Here is a 17,393-nt window from a genome sequence, read left to right as displayed (position 1 = left end):
ATACTTGACGAAAACATTAAACTGCCAAAGATTTAAAGGTATTTATATACCGCGATCTGTAGAAAAGACCATGGTAACTACCTTAGTTTCTAAATTTCGGAAAAATTCATGGACAGAAGAGTCTTAATTCACTGGATCAAGTATCATGCTTCATTCTGTGATTAGGTTCACCCAAACGGTGATATCATATGCTAATTTTCTCCATAATTTTTATTTAGATTTTGCCAGTGCCAGTGAGGAATAATAATAATAATAATAACAATCGTTGGCGCAACAATCCATATTGGATCAGGACCTTGAAGTGTGTTAGAGCACTTCATTCAAGACCTTAACGGTGAACTACAGTACATTGTAGGAGGCAATGTGGTCAGCATTGCGCTCGCCCGAGATTATTACCCTGATTTCACTCAGGGACTCATTCACAGCTGAGTCGACTGGTATCCGACGTCAAATCACGATTAAAATTGATACAACGCACCTATTCCAATAAAACTAATCAATGATCAGCTGATTTACCAACTGTCAAACAAAAGAAAGGAATTACCAGATGTAACGCTTAGAAAGTTACCATACCTCAAAGACACATAAACAGTAAAAGGTTTGATCATTTTTCCACAACCTGATATAACAAGATTTGAGTGGAAACTATAGCAGCCAACTAAATTCAATATAATATTAAATTTAATCTTTCGCTGGTGTAAATTGAATTTAGAAATGCGTTAGTATCAATTCCCAAAATATTGTAATAGAAAAGTAATTACTGCCTAGAGTCTAATTGGCTTGCAATTGAATATGCACCCAAGGTCCCTCCTTGTGCTCAGAGGGACTAGTCGCAACGAAGCTACCAACTAAACACATAAATTAGCTTTCCCTGACTCGAAAATCCCATTTCATGCGCGCATTACCTCTCATTCATTTCCACCTTTAATCCTGCTACTAATCTAGGATTTAGTATGCATTTCCTGATCTGCATATTAAATTTAATTTCACTTTAACTTCATGAATATTATTTTATGCTCGGATCCAACCAATTCCCTCCACTTGCATTCGTTGTAAATCTGATTAAGAGGTGCACTTGATTTTGCCCTTTACATTGCCATCATTGGATAGATAGTTTCTAAGATACTCTCGCACAGTTACAGATAGATTATTATAGATACAGCCTCAGTCAGATTGGGGACTTGAGGAAAACTCTTCTATGGCTCCCATAAGTCAATCGATTCAGCAATTCAACTCGATTGAGTGACTCAATTTAAGTTAGTTCCAATGCATACTATTCAGTTCGATGCAAAATTGGAATTCAACATGAAGAAATATCAAATAAACCAACTGCGGATGGAATTCTTGTAGATGGAGATAGATAAATGGTGGAAAAAGTAATCCAGCACGGAAAGCAAAATGATAAATTGGAATACAAGGGATCCGAACATGCGTCCAAGATTGGGAAAAGAAAGCAAAACCTTCGATGAAGGAGGAAATATTCTTGAAACTTAATGGACGGAAGCTGATTCCGAATGCAATGAATATAAATAAGGATTTTTGCTGGGTGTTGGCGTTAGTTACGAAGACACTTAACCGGAGCCAACAGGGATGACGGCAGGCTATTGAGAAACAGGCAAAATGAATTGTAATATGCATTTAAATTGGATTGGATGTACGATGACTTGGCAACTTCAGATTGTAAGATGATCTATGTATCTGCATGCGAGTCTCAGCGGTCTTGAGGGTCTAGGCAAGTTCTTGGAAGGAGTCACTGGACCATCGACCACGACCAGAAGTCATATGCAAATTGGTTATCAGATTTATTCCAAGATAGATTCCTTGCACGGGTTGCCACTTGTTGTTGAGTGGAAGGTGGAAGAGTTACGCGGAGCAGGAGCTGAGAAAAGGAATCTTAAAAGAAGCAACTCTTCAGTGACACGGGAAAAGTAACGATGGAGACCGACATCGATTATCATCTATAAAATTTAATATTGCCAGATGATATGCAGAAAGGAGACGTTCTAACCATATTCAAGCTCAAATATTGAGTCTGGGTTCAGGCCAGCAACTTTAGTTAGTCACACCCTGGAAAACGTTCAGAAAAGGACTCGAATGTTTCGATTCATGGACGCATGCATATGCATTTTGCTAATATTGGGATCGGGAAAAAGTAATGCCGTATCTGTGATCGAATTTTAACGCTTTATTTAACATATTGAGAATTATCTGATTTAAGTCAAATATGCGCCGTTTTGTTCGCAAATTCGTTGGCAAGGACAAGGACAACTCCATTATCCCCTTCTTATAAAACCCCCCCTTGTTATTTGCAAAAAACTCAGACAGCCAGTTTTCGCAAGCCTCTTTTGAGGCGAACTTAGTAGCACCAAGAGCATTTTGCATGGACCGGAAGAGATGGTAATCACTTGGTGCCAAGTTCGGACTATACGGTGGGTGCGATAGGACATCCCATCCGAGCTCCTGTAGCTTCTGGCGGGTTATCAAAATGTGAGGTCGAGTATTGTCCTGGTGGAATAGAACACCATTCCTATTGACCAATCCTGGCCGCTTCTGGTCACTCGCCTGTTTCAAACGGTCGAGTTGCTCACAGTAGAGGACCGAATTGAGGGTCTGGCCATAGTTGTGCAGCTCATAGAGGATGACTCCCTTCCAATCCCACAAAACACACAGCAAAACATTCCTGGCCGTCAATCCGGGTTTGGCGATGGTTTGGGCCGGCTAGCTGCGCTTCAACCACGATCTTTTTCGCTTGAGATTTTCGTACGTGATCCACTTTTCATCACCAGTCACCATCCGCTTCAAAAATGGGTCGAATTCGTTCCGTTTCAGCAGTGCATCGCAGGCGTTGATTCGGTCCAAGAGATTTTTTTCTGTCAACTCGTGTGGCAGCCAAACATCTAGCTTTTTTTGGAATCCAATCTTCTGCAAATGGTTTCATACGGTTTTATGGTCCTTACCCAGTTCCTGGCCAATCGAGCGAATGCTCACATGCCGATCTACTTGGATGATTTCGATGATTTTATCGGTTTCTTCGACGATTGGCCTACCAGTACGGGGTGTATCTTCGGCATACACTACACCAGAACGAAATCGATCGAACCAACGCTGTGCTGTGCGAATCGTTACAGTAACAGGCCCATAAACTTCAGGAATTTTTTCGGCCGCCTTCGTTGCATTTTTACCTCTCAGCTAGTAAAAACGTAAAATATAACGAATTTCTTCCTTGGTGGACTCCATCTTTGATGCGCTATAACTTGAGACTGAAACTTACGATCATACAACTGCCAAAAAGACACCTGTAGCCCAGATTGTCGTCTTCAAATCGCCGTATAGTATGACCCGATGCGATAAGTACAACACAAGATATTTTTAAATGTCGCCATCTATTGACAAAATACGACATTACCTTTTTTCCCAACCTAATATTTTCACCATTTACCTTAAGTAATCAAAAAGTTGAGACAAAGTACGAAGATACCACCCTTCTTGCAGGAAGTTTTTCGTTCCCACTCTCAAGTCTTTCAAAAATTCTCAACAAAATGGAACCACTCACCTGATACGAATGTTATCTCGCTAACCATAATCCATCTTAATGCAAAATATAGATGTATCTGAACATAACGCCCAATTCGATGATGCAATTTAATTGTAACGTCTCGTGCGTGATCCAGCACTGTGTCGGGCATGTAAGAAAATTGAACAGGTTCACCGCCAAAATGTCGGCCGCCAATACTGAAGAACACTTTTGCGTGAACGAAGACCTGTAAAAGAATGAAAAGAACTTTGAGAAAATCTACATAAAAATATTGGCAAAGTGTAATGTGTTTCCTTAATGAACTTGTTCATTTCAGATTGCGTGTGATATTAACAGGCGAAATTAATGGGCATTAATATGTATGGGGGTTGGTTTTTAAGGAGCTGAGTGAGGCATGTAAGGTGCTCCTTTCCATTTTCAATTAAAGAAATCAGAATAAAGTTTAAGGTAAAAAAAATTCATGGAAGTCCTTTTATTGAATAGGATCATTTTATCCTGAGAACGACGTTACCTTGAGATTGGTTTAAGTTAACTATCCTGGAAAGATAGTTATGAACGCTGCGATGGTCGAGATATAGAACGTCAGGCTCTCGATTTTGCTACAAAGTCGTTTTGTTTTGTTTGAATTCTGTTTGTCATGGATGTTCATGTTCATCTTTGTGCTGTACCACTGTTGCAGGCTTATCACTTAAACAGCATTAAGTGTGATGGCAATCAAACTAAAGTATAGGCTCATCGAAAACTGGAGTGGACAGAAAACATACAAAGGCAGCTTCATAGGCAAATTCCACAGTCCTTCGTCCTCCAAAGTTGAATCAATCGTTAACCTAAAATATTTACCTGAACAATATAAGGAGCGTCAGGATTCAAGCTAGTAGGCTCAATAGTTGACATAACATATCTGAGACCCCATTGACGAAGAGGATGGTCTATCGTATCAAAAACGGATCAAGCGAAAATAGGCGTTTACAGAAGGAATGATGAAATGCAAGTTTGGTCTGTGAGTGATTTTGAGAAAAATAGGTTTGGAAGGTGTGCCTTGAAAAAAGGACCACAGAAAAAATTATATAAAGAAGTAACACTACTATGCCGAATTGGCAAGTTCTCACGAAGGACTGGTTAAATGATGATACCGCGGAGTCATAAGTTAAGTACCTTCGAGGGAGATTCTGCTTTACATACTCACGGAGGGAGAAAACACATCTATTTGGAATAGGATCAAGAAACCCATATTCATCAATTAGCGAGAGTATTTTAAAGGAGATAGTTTGAGGAGTTGGAGGTTGGAGGCAGCTTTGACTCCCGAGGACGATGTAGAGAATTGTCAAGGAGAAGAAGTTGAGGAGTGCGAACAGTCACGGGCCTGACTGGACCTATTTTCCAGGAGCCTAGGCACCACATAGCGGCAGCCTCCTGATTTTTCAGTTGGGTAGTTTCTGAGAATGAGTCCGTTAAGGAAATTATCACTTTAAACCCTCGCACTTCCCATCAACAAATGTCAAAACTAACACCGGCTTCGGGAAGTATTATACTATCCGAGATCTTTCATTTGATACCCCACATGACTATATTTGATGAAAAATTCACATGTACGGGGACCCCCTCTCCCCCATAAATTGGACGTACAATTATGTAACGCACTGTATGCGTGAGCGATCACAGTTCCCACCTTTTCACCAAATTTGGTTTCAATCGCTATAACCTCCGAGAAAGATGCCTGTGACAAGCAGACAGACAGATAGACAGGCAGACAGACAGACGGACGGACAAACCGATAGACAGTAAACTGACTTTAATAAGGGTTTCTTGTACACAGAAGCTTAAAAATGAGAGTCTCTCTAGATGGACTAAAGTTCCATATCCCGGCAAGAATTTTGGGTATAATAAACCATTGCAATAGTCGAGATGTTGAGCGCTAGTCTCTCGATTTCGCTACCGTAAGTTCGAATCTCAGTTGTCATGAATGTTTATGTTCATCTTTGTGTTATACCACTGCTGTTGGCTTATCACTTGAACATCATTAAGTGTGATGATAATGAAACTGGAGCAAAGTCTCATTAGAAACTGGAGTAAACAGGAGCGACAAAGGCAGGGTTAGCCTCTTAGCACAACCTCTCAATCTCTTCGTCCTGTAAAGTTTAATAGAACGTTAACCTTAAAGATTCCTCCGAAAAAATATAAGGAGGCTCAGAGCTCAATAGTCGACGTGACATATCTAAGACCATATTAGCGAGGAGAACTATGCGGTAGAGGACATTTTTACAGAGGGGGTGTTGCAATGCCATGTTGGCCAGCGAATGTATTTGAAAGGGATGCGTTTGGAAAGGTATTAAAAGCAGTATAGGCTACAAGAAAGACGGTAGAGATGAAAGCATGAAGGAGTTATTCGTCGCTGCTATGCCGATTTGCCAAGTTGACGACTGGTAAAATGATGATATCGCGGAGACGTGAGCTGAATACTTTCGACTCTGTTAATTACCCAATAGGAGACTGAATTTTTGCAAGACGCAAGGAGAAAGCATAGTTCTTTGAAATAGGGTTAAGAAATCATAAACACCATTAGGAGGGAGTATTTGAAATAAATTTGGGTGGCAGCAGATTTGAATTCCGTTGGTACCGTGTACAGGTTTGCCAAAAAAAGGAGTCGAAGGAGTGGACAAGATAACCGACCTGACTGCACATTTTTCAATATAGGAATAATGCTTTTTCCCAAATACAGGGAATGCCATAAATATGAAGCAGTGCTGAACGTCATAATCCTTGAGTAGCTATGCAGGAGCTTGAGGGGATTTGCAGGAGGATCGGGAATAACAAAACTGTGTGAGGGATACGCATAGGGAAATGAGCGTTATCTTCTTGACGAAAGAGGCAGATACTAGCTTTGCTCTTGAAACTCAATAAACAAAAGAGAGACCCACTACAATAGGGTCCAATTTGCCTCATCAACATGACTGGAAGTATGCTAGTGTGAGGCACAGTGGGCACGTGAACCATCAACTGCGTTGTCGGCAGTAAGAACGCCGACGCCGACGCACTAAATTGTCGCCGACACAGTTGGCGGCCTGGTACGAGGCCGAGTAAACGTGGCACCCCCGAAAAATCTTTTCTTTCAGAATTGATGTTACGATATTTTCGGAGGAGTCCGGAATGCGATGGTCAGCAATGTCCTCGAAAACAGTGGAAAGAGTGTGGTTTGCACAGGTGGAAATTTCTCCTGACGACGGTCTACCGATAGCCCATAGTGACACAGGAAGTCTGCGCCTAAAATAAGGGTGCTAATATCAGGCAAAACGAATCGTCATGAAAACGTTCGGTGTAATCTCAGACTCACGTCCACCTGCCTGTAGCCGCAAGTGCGGATGGGAGAAAAGTTCCAGGAAGCCAGTCGCAAGTTTTGCCGTATCAAGGTGTTTAGAAAACCGACACCTCCGCGCCAATATCGATCAGGAAGCAACGTTTGCTCAGAGGATCAAAAATTGTAAGGGATATGGTTCAGTGCTTCGAGTAGCTACCACCGATGCACACAGTGAGCCTAGTTTTTTGTTGTATAAAAATTGAGCCCCGGGTGCGACTACCAGAACGCCCTTTTCAGGAAGCAGACCTCGACCACGACTGTTACCGAGATCTACCTTGCTAACGTAAAATACCTACACTCGCCGTCAGTTTAGAAACCGCGTCCACAAGATTGATGTGTCTCAAGACGCTTCCGGGACGTGCGTACACCTCGTGGAATTTGTCGGCCGTGGCGGGCAGCACTTGCGGAGGCCCTACCGCGATCGATTATCTGGCAATCGCTGAGGCGCAGAAAGACACAAGGCTTCAAAGCCTGAGCAAAAAATCCCAATACAATTTCAACGAGTTTCCCGTCTTCGGCTCAAACTTCTACTTACTCTGCGAAGAGTCAGATAAGGGACCTAGGCCATTTATTCCGGCGGATTTTCGCAAGGCAATATTCCATGATCTACACGATCCTGCGGACCTGGATATCAGGACGGCGAACCGGTTAGTCACTGAAAAATACTTCTGGACGTCCATGAATAAGGACGTAAACTCTGGGTCAGACATCCACTTCGACATCGTTGACCCTTCGCGAGACTCGCACGGATGGAAGCATTGCCTCAAAATTACCGACAGGTTTACGCGATGGCCTCAAACAATACCTCTAACATTATTGCACAAGCCAAGCCAATACTACTATGCATGCCATGAGAATTTTCAGGAATTAGTTCATGAGCTGATGATTCCCAGCAAATGCCACGCTATGACGAGAAGCAAGACCCATCGAGAAATTAGCTTGAGTTGCATCGTGGTTTACAACTTGATTCTTATCCTCTCTTTGGTAAAGAAGGTTACAATAATCGGTTTTGTGGTTAATTTAGTTTTGGTTTTCGTTGCAAAACATCCTGAACATGAGGTTTACGCAAAAGAGACCATAAGCGTCATAAAAATGTAGCTGAAGATGACCCAATTTGACTCAGCGAAACAAGAGAGATGTCAACAACCGTAGGGGAAAAATATGGTTAGTATTCGGCTTGAGGACCCGACCATCCTTAAAGCTTTTTGTCGAGTAAATTCGTTTTTCCTTCAATGGTGTGGTGGCGCGCCGCAAGGATCAGATCATGTCGAGTTTTCCTATCCATAACTTTCTTCAGAAGACGGGAGATTGGAAGGTGTTTTTGAGGTTAGCATAATCCCAGAAAACTTTGAAACCCAGATGTTTACATCGAACCGATTGTAGTGATCAGACTAAACTTGGCAAGGAGTAAGAAAAATGGGACTAGCAGAAAATATGTTCGTTTCGAGCACAGTCTTTACGTAACGTTACGCTGAGTTTCCGCGATGAAGAGAAAGATCTTTTAGTAGGTATATATCACATACTACTGTTACCTACCAGAGCAGTGTCCTTCAAAGCTTTTGCATCTTTCGGCATAAAAGATAGGATAAAATATCTCTGTCTAAACTCAGCTTTCTAAGCGTTCTTAAATGGCTTGAGCAGCCAATCAGCCGGGGGACACCTTCCCAAGATTTTAGGACAGGAGGCGAGGAGCGAAATGAGACGGTAACTCTCAACAAGAGTGCGATTGCCAGCTTTGTGAAAGGGGATGATGAAAGCCTCTTTCCATAGGCTAGGAAAATGGTTTTCTTCGAGATTCCTGTCCGGAAATCAACTGATCAGTTTTAAACAGAAAGAGATTTGAAAGACCGTCGTGACCCGGACCGATATTAAGCCTACCAATGAAGTCCTCGATAAGCACAGAAGTTAGAAAGGGAGTCGTTGGAAGTTCGTTGCAGGCTGCATCGAGTAGAGGACATAAGAGGGAAGAAAGGCCATATTGACTGAGGAAAAGCAGTGGTAGAATAAATTAATTATTAGAGTAGCCAAAGAATTTAACGAAAGGAGGAGGTATGAGGAGGAGCTGCGAATGTCGGACCGGAAAGATTTGAGGTTTCCACGTCGGATAATACTGGACCTAATTTTAAAGATTTGTCCGAGAAACGCAAATTTTTGATAAGAACGTCAGCGTAGGTTCAACAAAACGAGAAGTTCTTCTTGTCAGTAAATTTTTATGGACTTCAATGGTGAACTAGACAGGGTAAGAACGCAGTGACTTAGGAGAGGAGGGGACGTAACAGAGAAGACGATTTGATAGGACAGTGTAGAAGGTGCTAAGTGTCTTAATGGCAAGAAGAGAGGAGCCAAGTTGATGGTTGCCAGGGACCAGGGACCTTTCATGTTTTATTTGTGGAAGTTCAACTTTACAGGTTTCCGTACGACAGGAAAGTAGCGTTGGGTGATCTGAACATCAAACTTGAAGACACAATGATGGGCGCCAGGAGCAACGTAAGACGGGCATGGGGAGATTGGGAAAAGCAACACGCAGGAAGATAGGAGAGGATAATTTCAAGAGTGTGATTTAAGTGATTTCTGAAAAGGAAAATGGATAAAGGAAGGGAAGGGTTGGGGGAGTTATTGGTGTCATCGCAGACAACGAAAGGAAAAGAGAGGGAAGAAAAACGGTTAGAACTTAAGATAATCTATCAGAAGTTTTCATACGGAGATCGCAGTTAGAGGAGGAACCAGGAGGAACAGGAGGAAAAGATGGTATCGGCATGTAAGGGGACTTAACAGCTATCAGGACACCATCACTGGTTTGAGATTTGAAATTGAGCTCACCATAAAAAGTTACATCAGGATCTTGAAATAAACTACGATAAGATAGAGATTGTGCACCAAGAGAATAACAAAAGCGATTTAAGGAAAACTTGAGTGAACGAAACATCAAGTAGGCGTGTGGTCAACGTTCGGGTCGGTCAAGATTTTATGTCATTTTATGTCACTCATGACTAATTCACATGTGAGTCGACTTACGTTTGACTGCGGTACAAACTCCTCTGGCACCAGCGGAATCTGGATCGCAACCTTCCCTAGCGGCAGTTTAGACATTTGCTAACATTTGGTGTCAGCGTGGACTAAAATTACGGTTGGGATAAATGGCATCCTTGATTTAGATGAATGGACGGGTAAGTGAGAGATAATGGAAGGCCTTTGATAAACAGCAGGAATAATAGGGTGTCGCATATGGAAACTTCAGGAACTCTAGAGAAAAACAGAAGGGAACACGGAACCTTAGATAGGAGGCGAGCCATTAATGAGGCTGTCCCAGTGAGCGAAACCGCTGTGTACTCTTTCCATGCATGTCAGCTTGATTAAAGGTGTGCTCTCACTTACAGCATCGTTCATTGCTTCAGATCCATACCTTATGAGTGACTGATTGTTTTTGCCTTTTTCCTAAATCATTCGAGGGAGATTTGGTCCTAAATGATTTTCATAGATCTACTGCTCATCCGGACAAAAGCAGCAGTACACAACCGATGTTCTAGGTTAGTACAACCGCTAGCGCATGTTTGGGGAACTTAGAATTCACATCACTAACTTGAGATCCAGCTTCATGGCATCGAGACGGCAACCGACAAAGGGTTCTTGCGAAAAGCTAAGTTTGGGGGTTATATTTCGCAGCATTTATTTGACACCGAATGAGACGATGACAGGGCTTTAGACGCAAGCTTGATGCGCTGGAGGACGTTGTCTTGCGCATTTAGGAGCAGATCTTGGTTAGGGGAGACTTCAATGCCAGGGTAGTTGAATGAGGCATGCCTCACCCTGACTCCAGAGGATAACGGATTCTCGAAACCAGGGGAACCGATCCGGATAATTTTGTCGGGGAGACGCTAGAGGGTCCTGACGGTGGAGCATGTTGGGCATTTCGTTCGGGTTCTCCTCGTTGCAAAGAAGATTTATCTGGCTGGTGGAATGGCCAGATGGCAGGAGGTTCCTTGAACCAACAGTTGCCTTCCTCCTCTCCCCTCTTGGTTTGTGTAAGGAATTCCCTAATTTGAAGACTACCCAAGGCGGAGGAGCGGGAGGGCTATCATAAAGTAATGTGACAAATGGTTAATTTCTGGATGAAGAAGACTTCTTTGTTTCACGCAAATGTTCTTCTGGATTATGGCGAGCAAAATTAGATAGGGGTTCGGATAGGATGATTCAGAAGATATTGAGAGGAGTTGGGCCGACAGAATTCGAAAAGAAATTCGAGAACAGTATCAATTTTACATAAGAGGTTCTGCAGAAAAAAAGGGAAAAAGATAGCGTTCAGGTAAATAAGATCGAGGACACAATTTTAGGAACTGCTTTTGAAGTTGAGCCGAAGAGCAGAAAAATTAATGATGAATGAAGAAGGAATTAGAGAAGAGAGTGAAGGCAGGAAGAAAGAAGCAGTAAGTCAAAATGAACAAGGCTTGGGGTTTGCGGTCGGAAACAGGGATTGGTATTTGGTGCCTGAATCGTTGGGGTACGTCACCTCAAAGGCAGTGAAACAACCATTACTATAAAAGGATGGCTGTAAAATGGTATTCACCATTTGTTAGCAAATATTTGCGGTCTTCAAAGTAGAGAGCCATATCAGCGTGGCCAGGACCACCATTAGAATAATTCTTTACATGGTGCTAGTTTCGGGAGCTATAATGTATCTTCTTTTACGATGATAGCAGGGGTGGAAAGGAACGCAAATATTGCAAGATAGAGTTAACTAGAATCTTATCCAATTTCTTGCGTTAGATAGAGGTTGTCGCAAAAGCCTCCTTAGCAAGTTTAAACTAGACAGACTGGACGATGTTTTTTTCCAAATTTATGGACGAAAGAAAGAACCTAGTTGGAAAATAACAACGGAAAACATAGTTAAGGAAATATTTGTGCTCCAAGGAAACGAAAATGGTGTTCGAGAAACAGATCATCGAACAGTTTTCGTTCCACGGCAAACTGTTCATGATAGATACAGGACACCTGCACAATGCCCCATACTCAAGTCAGTGACCTTCACCTTGCACCACAAAACGTGCTAACTAGGGACGAATAGGTAATCGACCCATATCAACTGTGGCCGAAATAATATAGGGAACAAAACGCTGACGGAAGTTCATCACACTCAAGGCCACCGAATTACAACCAAGAATTTTTAAGCAAATACTCCAGGGATTTTTGCTATACTCCGATACCCAACATATTTTTTGGGGGTCCTTTGAGGTCGGCTAACCAAGAGAGTACAATCGTTGAATCTGTCCAGTAGTGGGTGGCAGTATCAGTCCAACTGACAGCTGAGGCCTTAACTTGATTCATCAGTTTGACCAACAATACTGCGCTATTGAGCACAAGTCGTGGTATGGTTTGTACAGCAAGCGGTGTTACCTTCGTTTTAGCCGTTAGTAATCTAGCCTTGGGCTCCTCCGAGTGCTTGAAGATCTGAATGTAGATCACAGCACTGATAGCCGTTCTGGATGCGTCACAAAATCCATGTAATTCGATACGGTCCTTGGAGGTAGTCCTAATCTATCTTGGCACTTCAATAACTTTAAGATTTGTAATTTCCGCTAGATATGTCTGCTATTCTTGTGCTAATTATGGCGGTAGCTTGTCATCCCATTTCAGTTTCTGAAGCCATAATTTTTGCATAAAGACGTTTCTTTTGATCATAATGAGCTGCAACCATCCGAGTGGATCAAATAAAGATGCAATCGTTGATGCCACTGTCCTTTTAGTTGGCTCGCCTGTGGATAGGGTCTTTGCATGAATGTTGAACATAAGCATGTTTCGTTGAGGATGCCATTGCAATGCCAATGCCTTTACTCGGTCTTCCTTGTTGAAAATAAGTGAGTGTGCTGATCCCCGGTGATGGTTTGGTATAGCTTCCAATACTTCATCTAGGTTCGACTTCCACTTGCGCAGATCAAACCCACTCATTCCATGATTCCATGTAGAGGCCTACCGCCTCCTCGACAGTGTCTGTTCCGGTCATTAGGTCGTCAACGTAAGAATCCCTTTGCAGGTATGTTGCTGCATTCGGAAATCGATCTTGCTTGTTCATGGCCAAGGGGTGCAGTGTTCTGGTGGCCTAGAACGGGGCGCTTGCGGTTCCGAATGTAATTGTCTTTAAACGGTAATGACGAATTACATCTACTTCGCTTGGGCGTCACACGATCCGTTGGAGATCTGCATCCTTGCTTCGGGCTCATATTTGTCGATACATTTTTGCCACATCTGCTGTTAGCACGACGGGATACAAACGCCATCGCAAAAGAAGTGCGATGATCGAATCTTGTATGGTTGGTCCTGTCATCAACAAGTCATTCAAGGATTTCCCAGATGCAGTTTTTGCTGATGCATAGAAGACCACTCGCACCTTAGTCGTTGTGCTGGATTGCATGATGTGGTAGATAATTTGACGTTAAACCCATTTCATTCTTTGGTATTTCCTCCATGTGTCCGCAATCTTGGTAATCTTGCAAGCATTCGTTGTACTCTTGGGTTTCTGAGCATCCTCTTCTCGTGCGCTTCGTATTTCAGAATCGCAGCCTTACTCGATGATGCCAGATTTGTCATTGGGTCAGCTTTGAGTGGGAGCTGCACTTCGTCCATCTTCCAATCGTTAACGAAATGCCAGTCTAAACTTAGGGGAGGTAGGCAGACAGGCAGGTTTTGTTCTATAAAGAACCTTAAAAGCAGTGCCAAATTCGGTAGTCCAAAAAGATGCTTAAAATTTAAAGGGATTAATTTCGGAGAGCCCACGTTGGGCGCCAAATTAAACCTAATATTAACAGAAGAAACCAATTGGAATGGAGCAGTTGGAAGAATAGAACCATATGCATAACTATGGTATTTTGAGTATAAACACCTCTAGGTTACCAAATTTCCCTTCCTTCGTTAGTCGCAATTGAATGATATTTACTTACACTGAAAAGGTGGTATAGTATCTTGGCCGTTAACACGAAGCTTCCATAAATAATCAAATTTTTACGGGACAGCTGTAAGGCTATTAAAGTTTATATCTATTGACTCAATAGACAGATACTCCATGGATAGATAACTTTTTTAACGTGTAGTACATTCGTTAGAGCCCCATTTGGCCATCTAAGTACATGCGACATTGTTCCCTCTTCCGATAATAATAAATCAAGCAATCACACTCTGTGAATATCTTCTTTGAAATTCATTGATTTATTGTTGATATTTGATATTGCTATTAACAGCCATTGCCACTGCGCTGCAAGCTATAAAAGAAAGTAACAGAAGATGCACACCTTTCCAGGCGATAAGCACGTTTACATAGTGCATGCCTGAATCTAGATAGGAAGATCCGTTCGTGTTCGATATCTTTCTCCACTATCAAAGTCAAATAGAAATTTTTCGGTAAACTTGGTTGCATCGAGATCGATCTCCGATGAAAGATACGAATACGTATCCACGTCGGTCGTGCACTAAAGAGCCGTATCTGACCTAAAACAACATTTCTTACAACTGCATCTTTTTTATCTTCCTTATCATCACCTGGTCACGATAAACATCTTTTCATCGGGTCGTTTTTTGTATTGGGGTATGAATGCATGGATCCACACCGATTGGATCTTTTTAACTAATTTACAGTCAATATTTGTGACAGATAAAAACGATATGTTCTGTTCGTATTAAAGAGGTCTATTAATACCATTTTTTTCGGGCTTTCATCTTGATAATGGAAGTGCATTGAATGGCATTTATTGAATACTAATATCTGTGGTATCGAATCCAAAAGAATCAAATATGTACACATATGGGAAAAAAATAGGCACGAACTGGAATAGATATCGGATAATAGATGGAGGAAGTTCAATTCAAAAATCTTGTTTACATTAGAATTTTTTTTTTCGAAAACTCCAAATATTCCGTTTTTTCGTCGGCAATGTATCTATGTATCTTTTATAAACGTAGGGTTTTCCTGTCTTGAAATACTGATAAAGACCAATTGGGCTGGTTATCACGAAAGAAATCAAATGTTTGGTTAATGTATACAAGGAATGATGACAAAAAGAGCTAAAACAGCATCGCCAAACGGCCGGGAATGGTAAAAAATACACATCAAAGATATTATTGTTAGAAGACAGATGATAACATTTTCTCTAGCTCTTTGTTACGAACCGTGGATCGGAAAGGTAAACATAATGAATGAAATCATATTTCTTGGAATCTGAATTGACAGGGAGATGGGAAACATGTAAGGGATAAAGCTAAGATCTTTTATGAATTGTCCATATGTAGATATGCAGCTTCACATTAGATGGTTAGAAGAATAAGGGCCTAATTTCGCTGGTTTTTGGGTTTTAGATGCATTCTATTGATGTGTCACTTTTGGGGTATTGTAACAAGTACTGACAGCTCCTTGTTGATTTAGAAGAAAACCTCAGCGAAATTTTTACTGAATAGTATCCTTAATTGTCTTGAATCAGTCATAATATGAGCAATAAGGTAAAGTCCTCATTTTTCTTCAACGTCCCTACTAGATGGAAGTTAGCCGGAGGTCGCGGTACCTTGGAACTATAAACATTTTTGATAGTTTGCCCTGTCACCAAATGCAGCCTTTTATAGTCCAAACCGAAGCTCTTGGAGCAGACAGGTCCGCGCTGAACGGCGCTCCGAGGGATGGTAGCAGCTGACACCGTCGTAAATTCAGGGATGAATCTGATAACGACGGCGTGTGAGGCTTCCATGCCCCAGAGGTGCCCCCACAGTGACAATCCTTCTATGCACTGGTGAACGGCAGAAACTGCCGACCTACGGAGGGAGTGTCATAAGCTCCGCAGTTTGGCACAACGTTTGCACAGTATAGATCAGTAAAAAGGAGACTCCGCAGCGCTATAAATAAAAGCAAAGCTCGCGACTGGCAGAACCTTGTTAACGAGGTGAATGAGGACCCATGGGGACTTGGCTATAAGCTTCATCATTAACGGCGCAACAACCGGAATCCGGTCTAGGCCTGCCTTAATAAGCAACTCCAGACATCGCGGTTTTGTGCCTGGGTCCACCAATTCGATATCGCTAAAAGCTGTCTGGCGTCCTGACCTACGTCATCGCTCCATCTTAGGCAGGGTCTGCCGCGTCTTCTTTTTCTTCTATAAGCTTGTCACCCGGAAAATCGGGGCTTTGCGGAGGCCCTGCATACTAAGTACCGACCAGATGGACCGCATTGTGCAGGCATTGTTCCCCAGACACCCTGTACGGGTTGATGTAAATCGCGCCGAAAGCGTCGAGGATTGCCCGCTTTTCACAATGAGAGAGCTCGAAGAAGCGGTTTTCACTATGAAAAACAAGAAGGTGCCGGGCCCTGATGGCATCCCAGCGGAAGTTTACAAACTGGTGTTCCGCCAATGTACAAAATTGCTGCTTGAAGCGTTCGACGCTTGCTTGAAAGGAGGGCATTTTTCCTTATCGCTTGAAAGTGGCCATACTCGCGGTGATCAGTAATGGTAAAGGAGACCCAGAGCTCCCATCTGCATACCGACCGCTGTATATGTTTGACACGGCCGGAAAAGTGCTCGAGACGCTCATCAGGAGTAGAGTCACTGAAGCGATCCGCGCTGCCGGGCACTTATCCCTAAGGCCCCAAGGTGGTGGACGACGCTGAACACACTTTTTTCTCTTGCGAGAGATGGGACGACTTGCGTCATCAGCTTTATGCAGACACAGGGGAGCTCTCTCCAGACAATATTGTCAGAGAGATGCTGAAGAGCGCTAACAGTTAGAATCGTATTGCGCATTATGTTCGGGCTCTTCTTCGCAACACTCGACCGGCGGAGGGATCGGACGGTACGGGGTTCCCTGAACTAAAAACTCTCTTCCTCCCCCCCTCCTGCCGTTGATGAAAGGAATTCCCTGACTTGAAGGTTCCCAAAGCCAGGAGAGCGGGAGGGCTAGCCCGAAGTAATGTGTCAAACGGTTCCAGGCTAGTTCTCTGATGACAGGGAGGTGTTTAGTTAGTAGTCCGCCAGCGTGCTGTGGCGGGAGTCCAACACTCTGTGCGTAAACGGATTCACCTACTCTACTCCAAAAAAAAAAAACCTCAGCTCGTCACCGCTGCTACCAATTGCCAGCTTTTAGGAGCAGGGATTTATATTGTTGTCAGATTGTTGGCGGACGTTGCGACTCGTCAACCCAGTTTTAGGTACTCTGTGCCCACAAATTTTCAATATTAAGTTTCTTTTTCTTTCATAATCTAAGAAGACTTTAGTTTTTAGCAATTACAAGTGATGAGTACGGAGAAAAAGGGTCCTAAGCGCCGCAAAACCATTAACCATGCCCAGCGTATTAACGACGTTTCCGAGGATGACCTAGGGCCGGAGTTACTCATGCCATCCGATGACAATGACTTCGAAAACCAGCAACAAATGCCTATAGAGGCCAGCACGCTCGACGAAATACGAGCTAAATACGATGATGTGCTGCGACAAAATGAGAATCAGCGTATTCAAATCGAGCTGCTGACGAAAACGG

General features: G+C 42.7%; 1 protein-coding gene across 4 annotated transcripts in view; it reads right to left on the bottom strand.

Annotated features, from left to right (window-relative positions):
• LOC119652336 (epithelial discoidin domain-containing receptor 1) overlaps positions 1-17,393 on the bottom strand; it is a 781,389-nt gene that overhangs the window by 186,602 nt on the left and 577,394 nt on the right. For all 4 annotated transcript variants that reach the window (XM_038056350.1, XM_038056353.1, XM_038056352.1 and 1 more), the window contains exon 8: positions 3,554-3,761. In XM_038056350.1, the coding sequence (XP_037912278.1) occupies positions 3,554-3,761 (208 nt within the window). The remainder of the gene's footprint in view (positions 1-3,553; positions 3,762-17,393) is intronic.

Source organism: Hermetia illucens, chromosome 3 (genome assembly GCF_905115235.1).
Source record: "Hermetia illucens chromosome 3, iHerIll2.2.curated.20191125, whole genome shotgun sequence".
Lineage (NCBI taxonomy): Eukaryota > Metazoa > Arthropoda > Insecta > Diptera > Stratiomyidae > Hermetia > Hermetia illucens.
The sequence above is the reverse complement of the archived record's forward strand: the minus strand, read 5'-3'. Positions and strand labels throughout refer to the sequence as shown.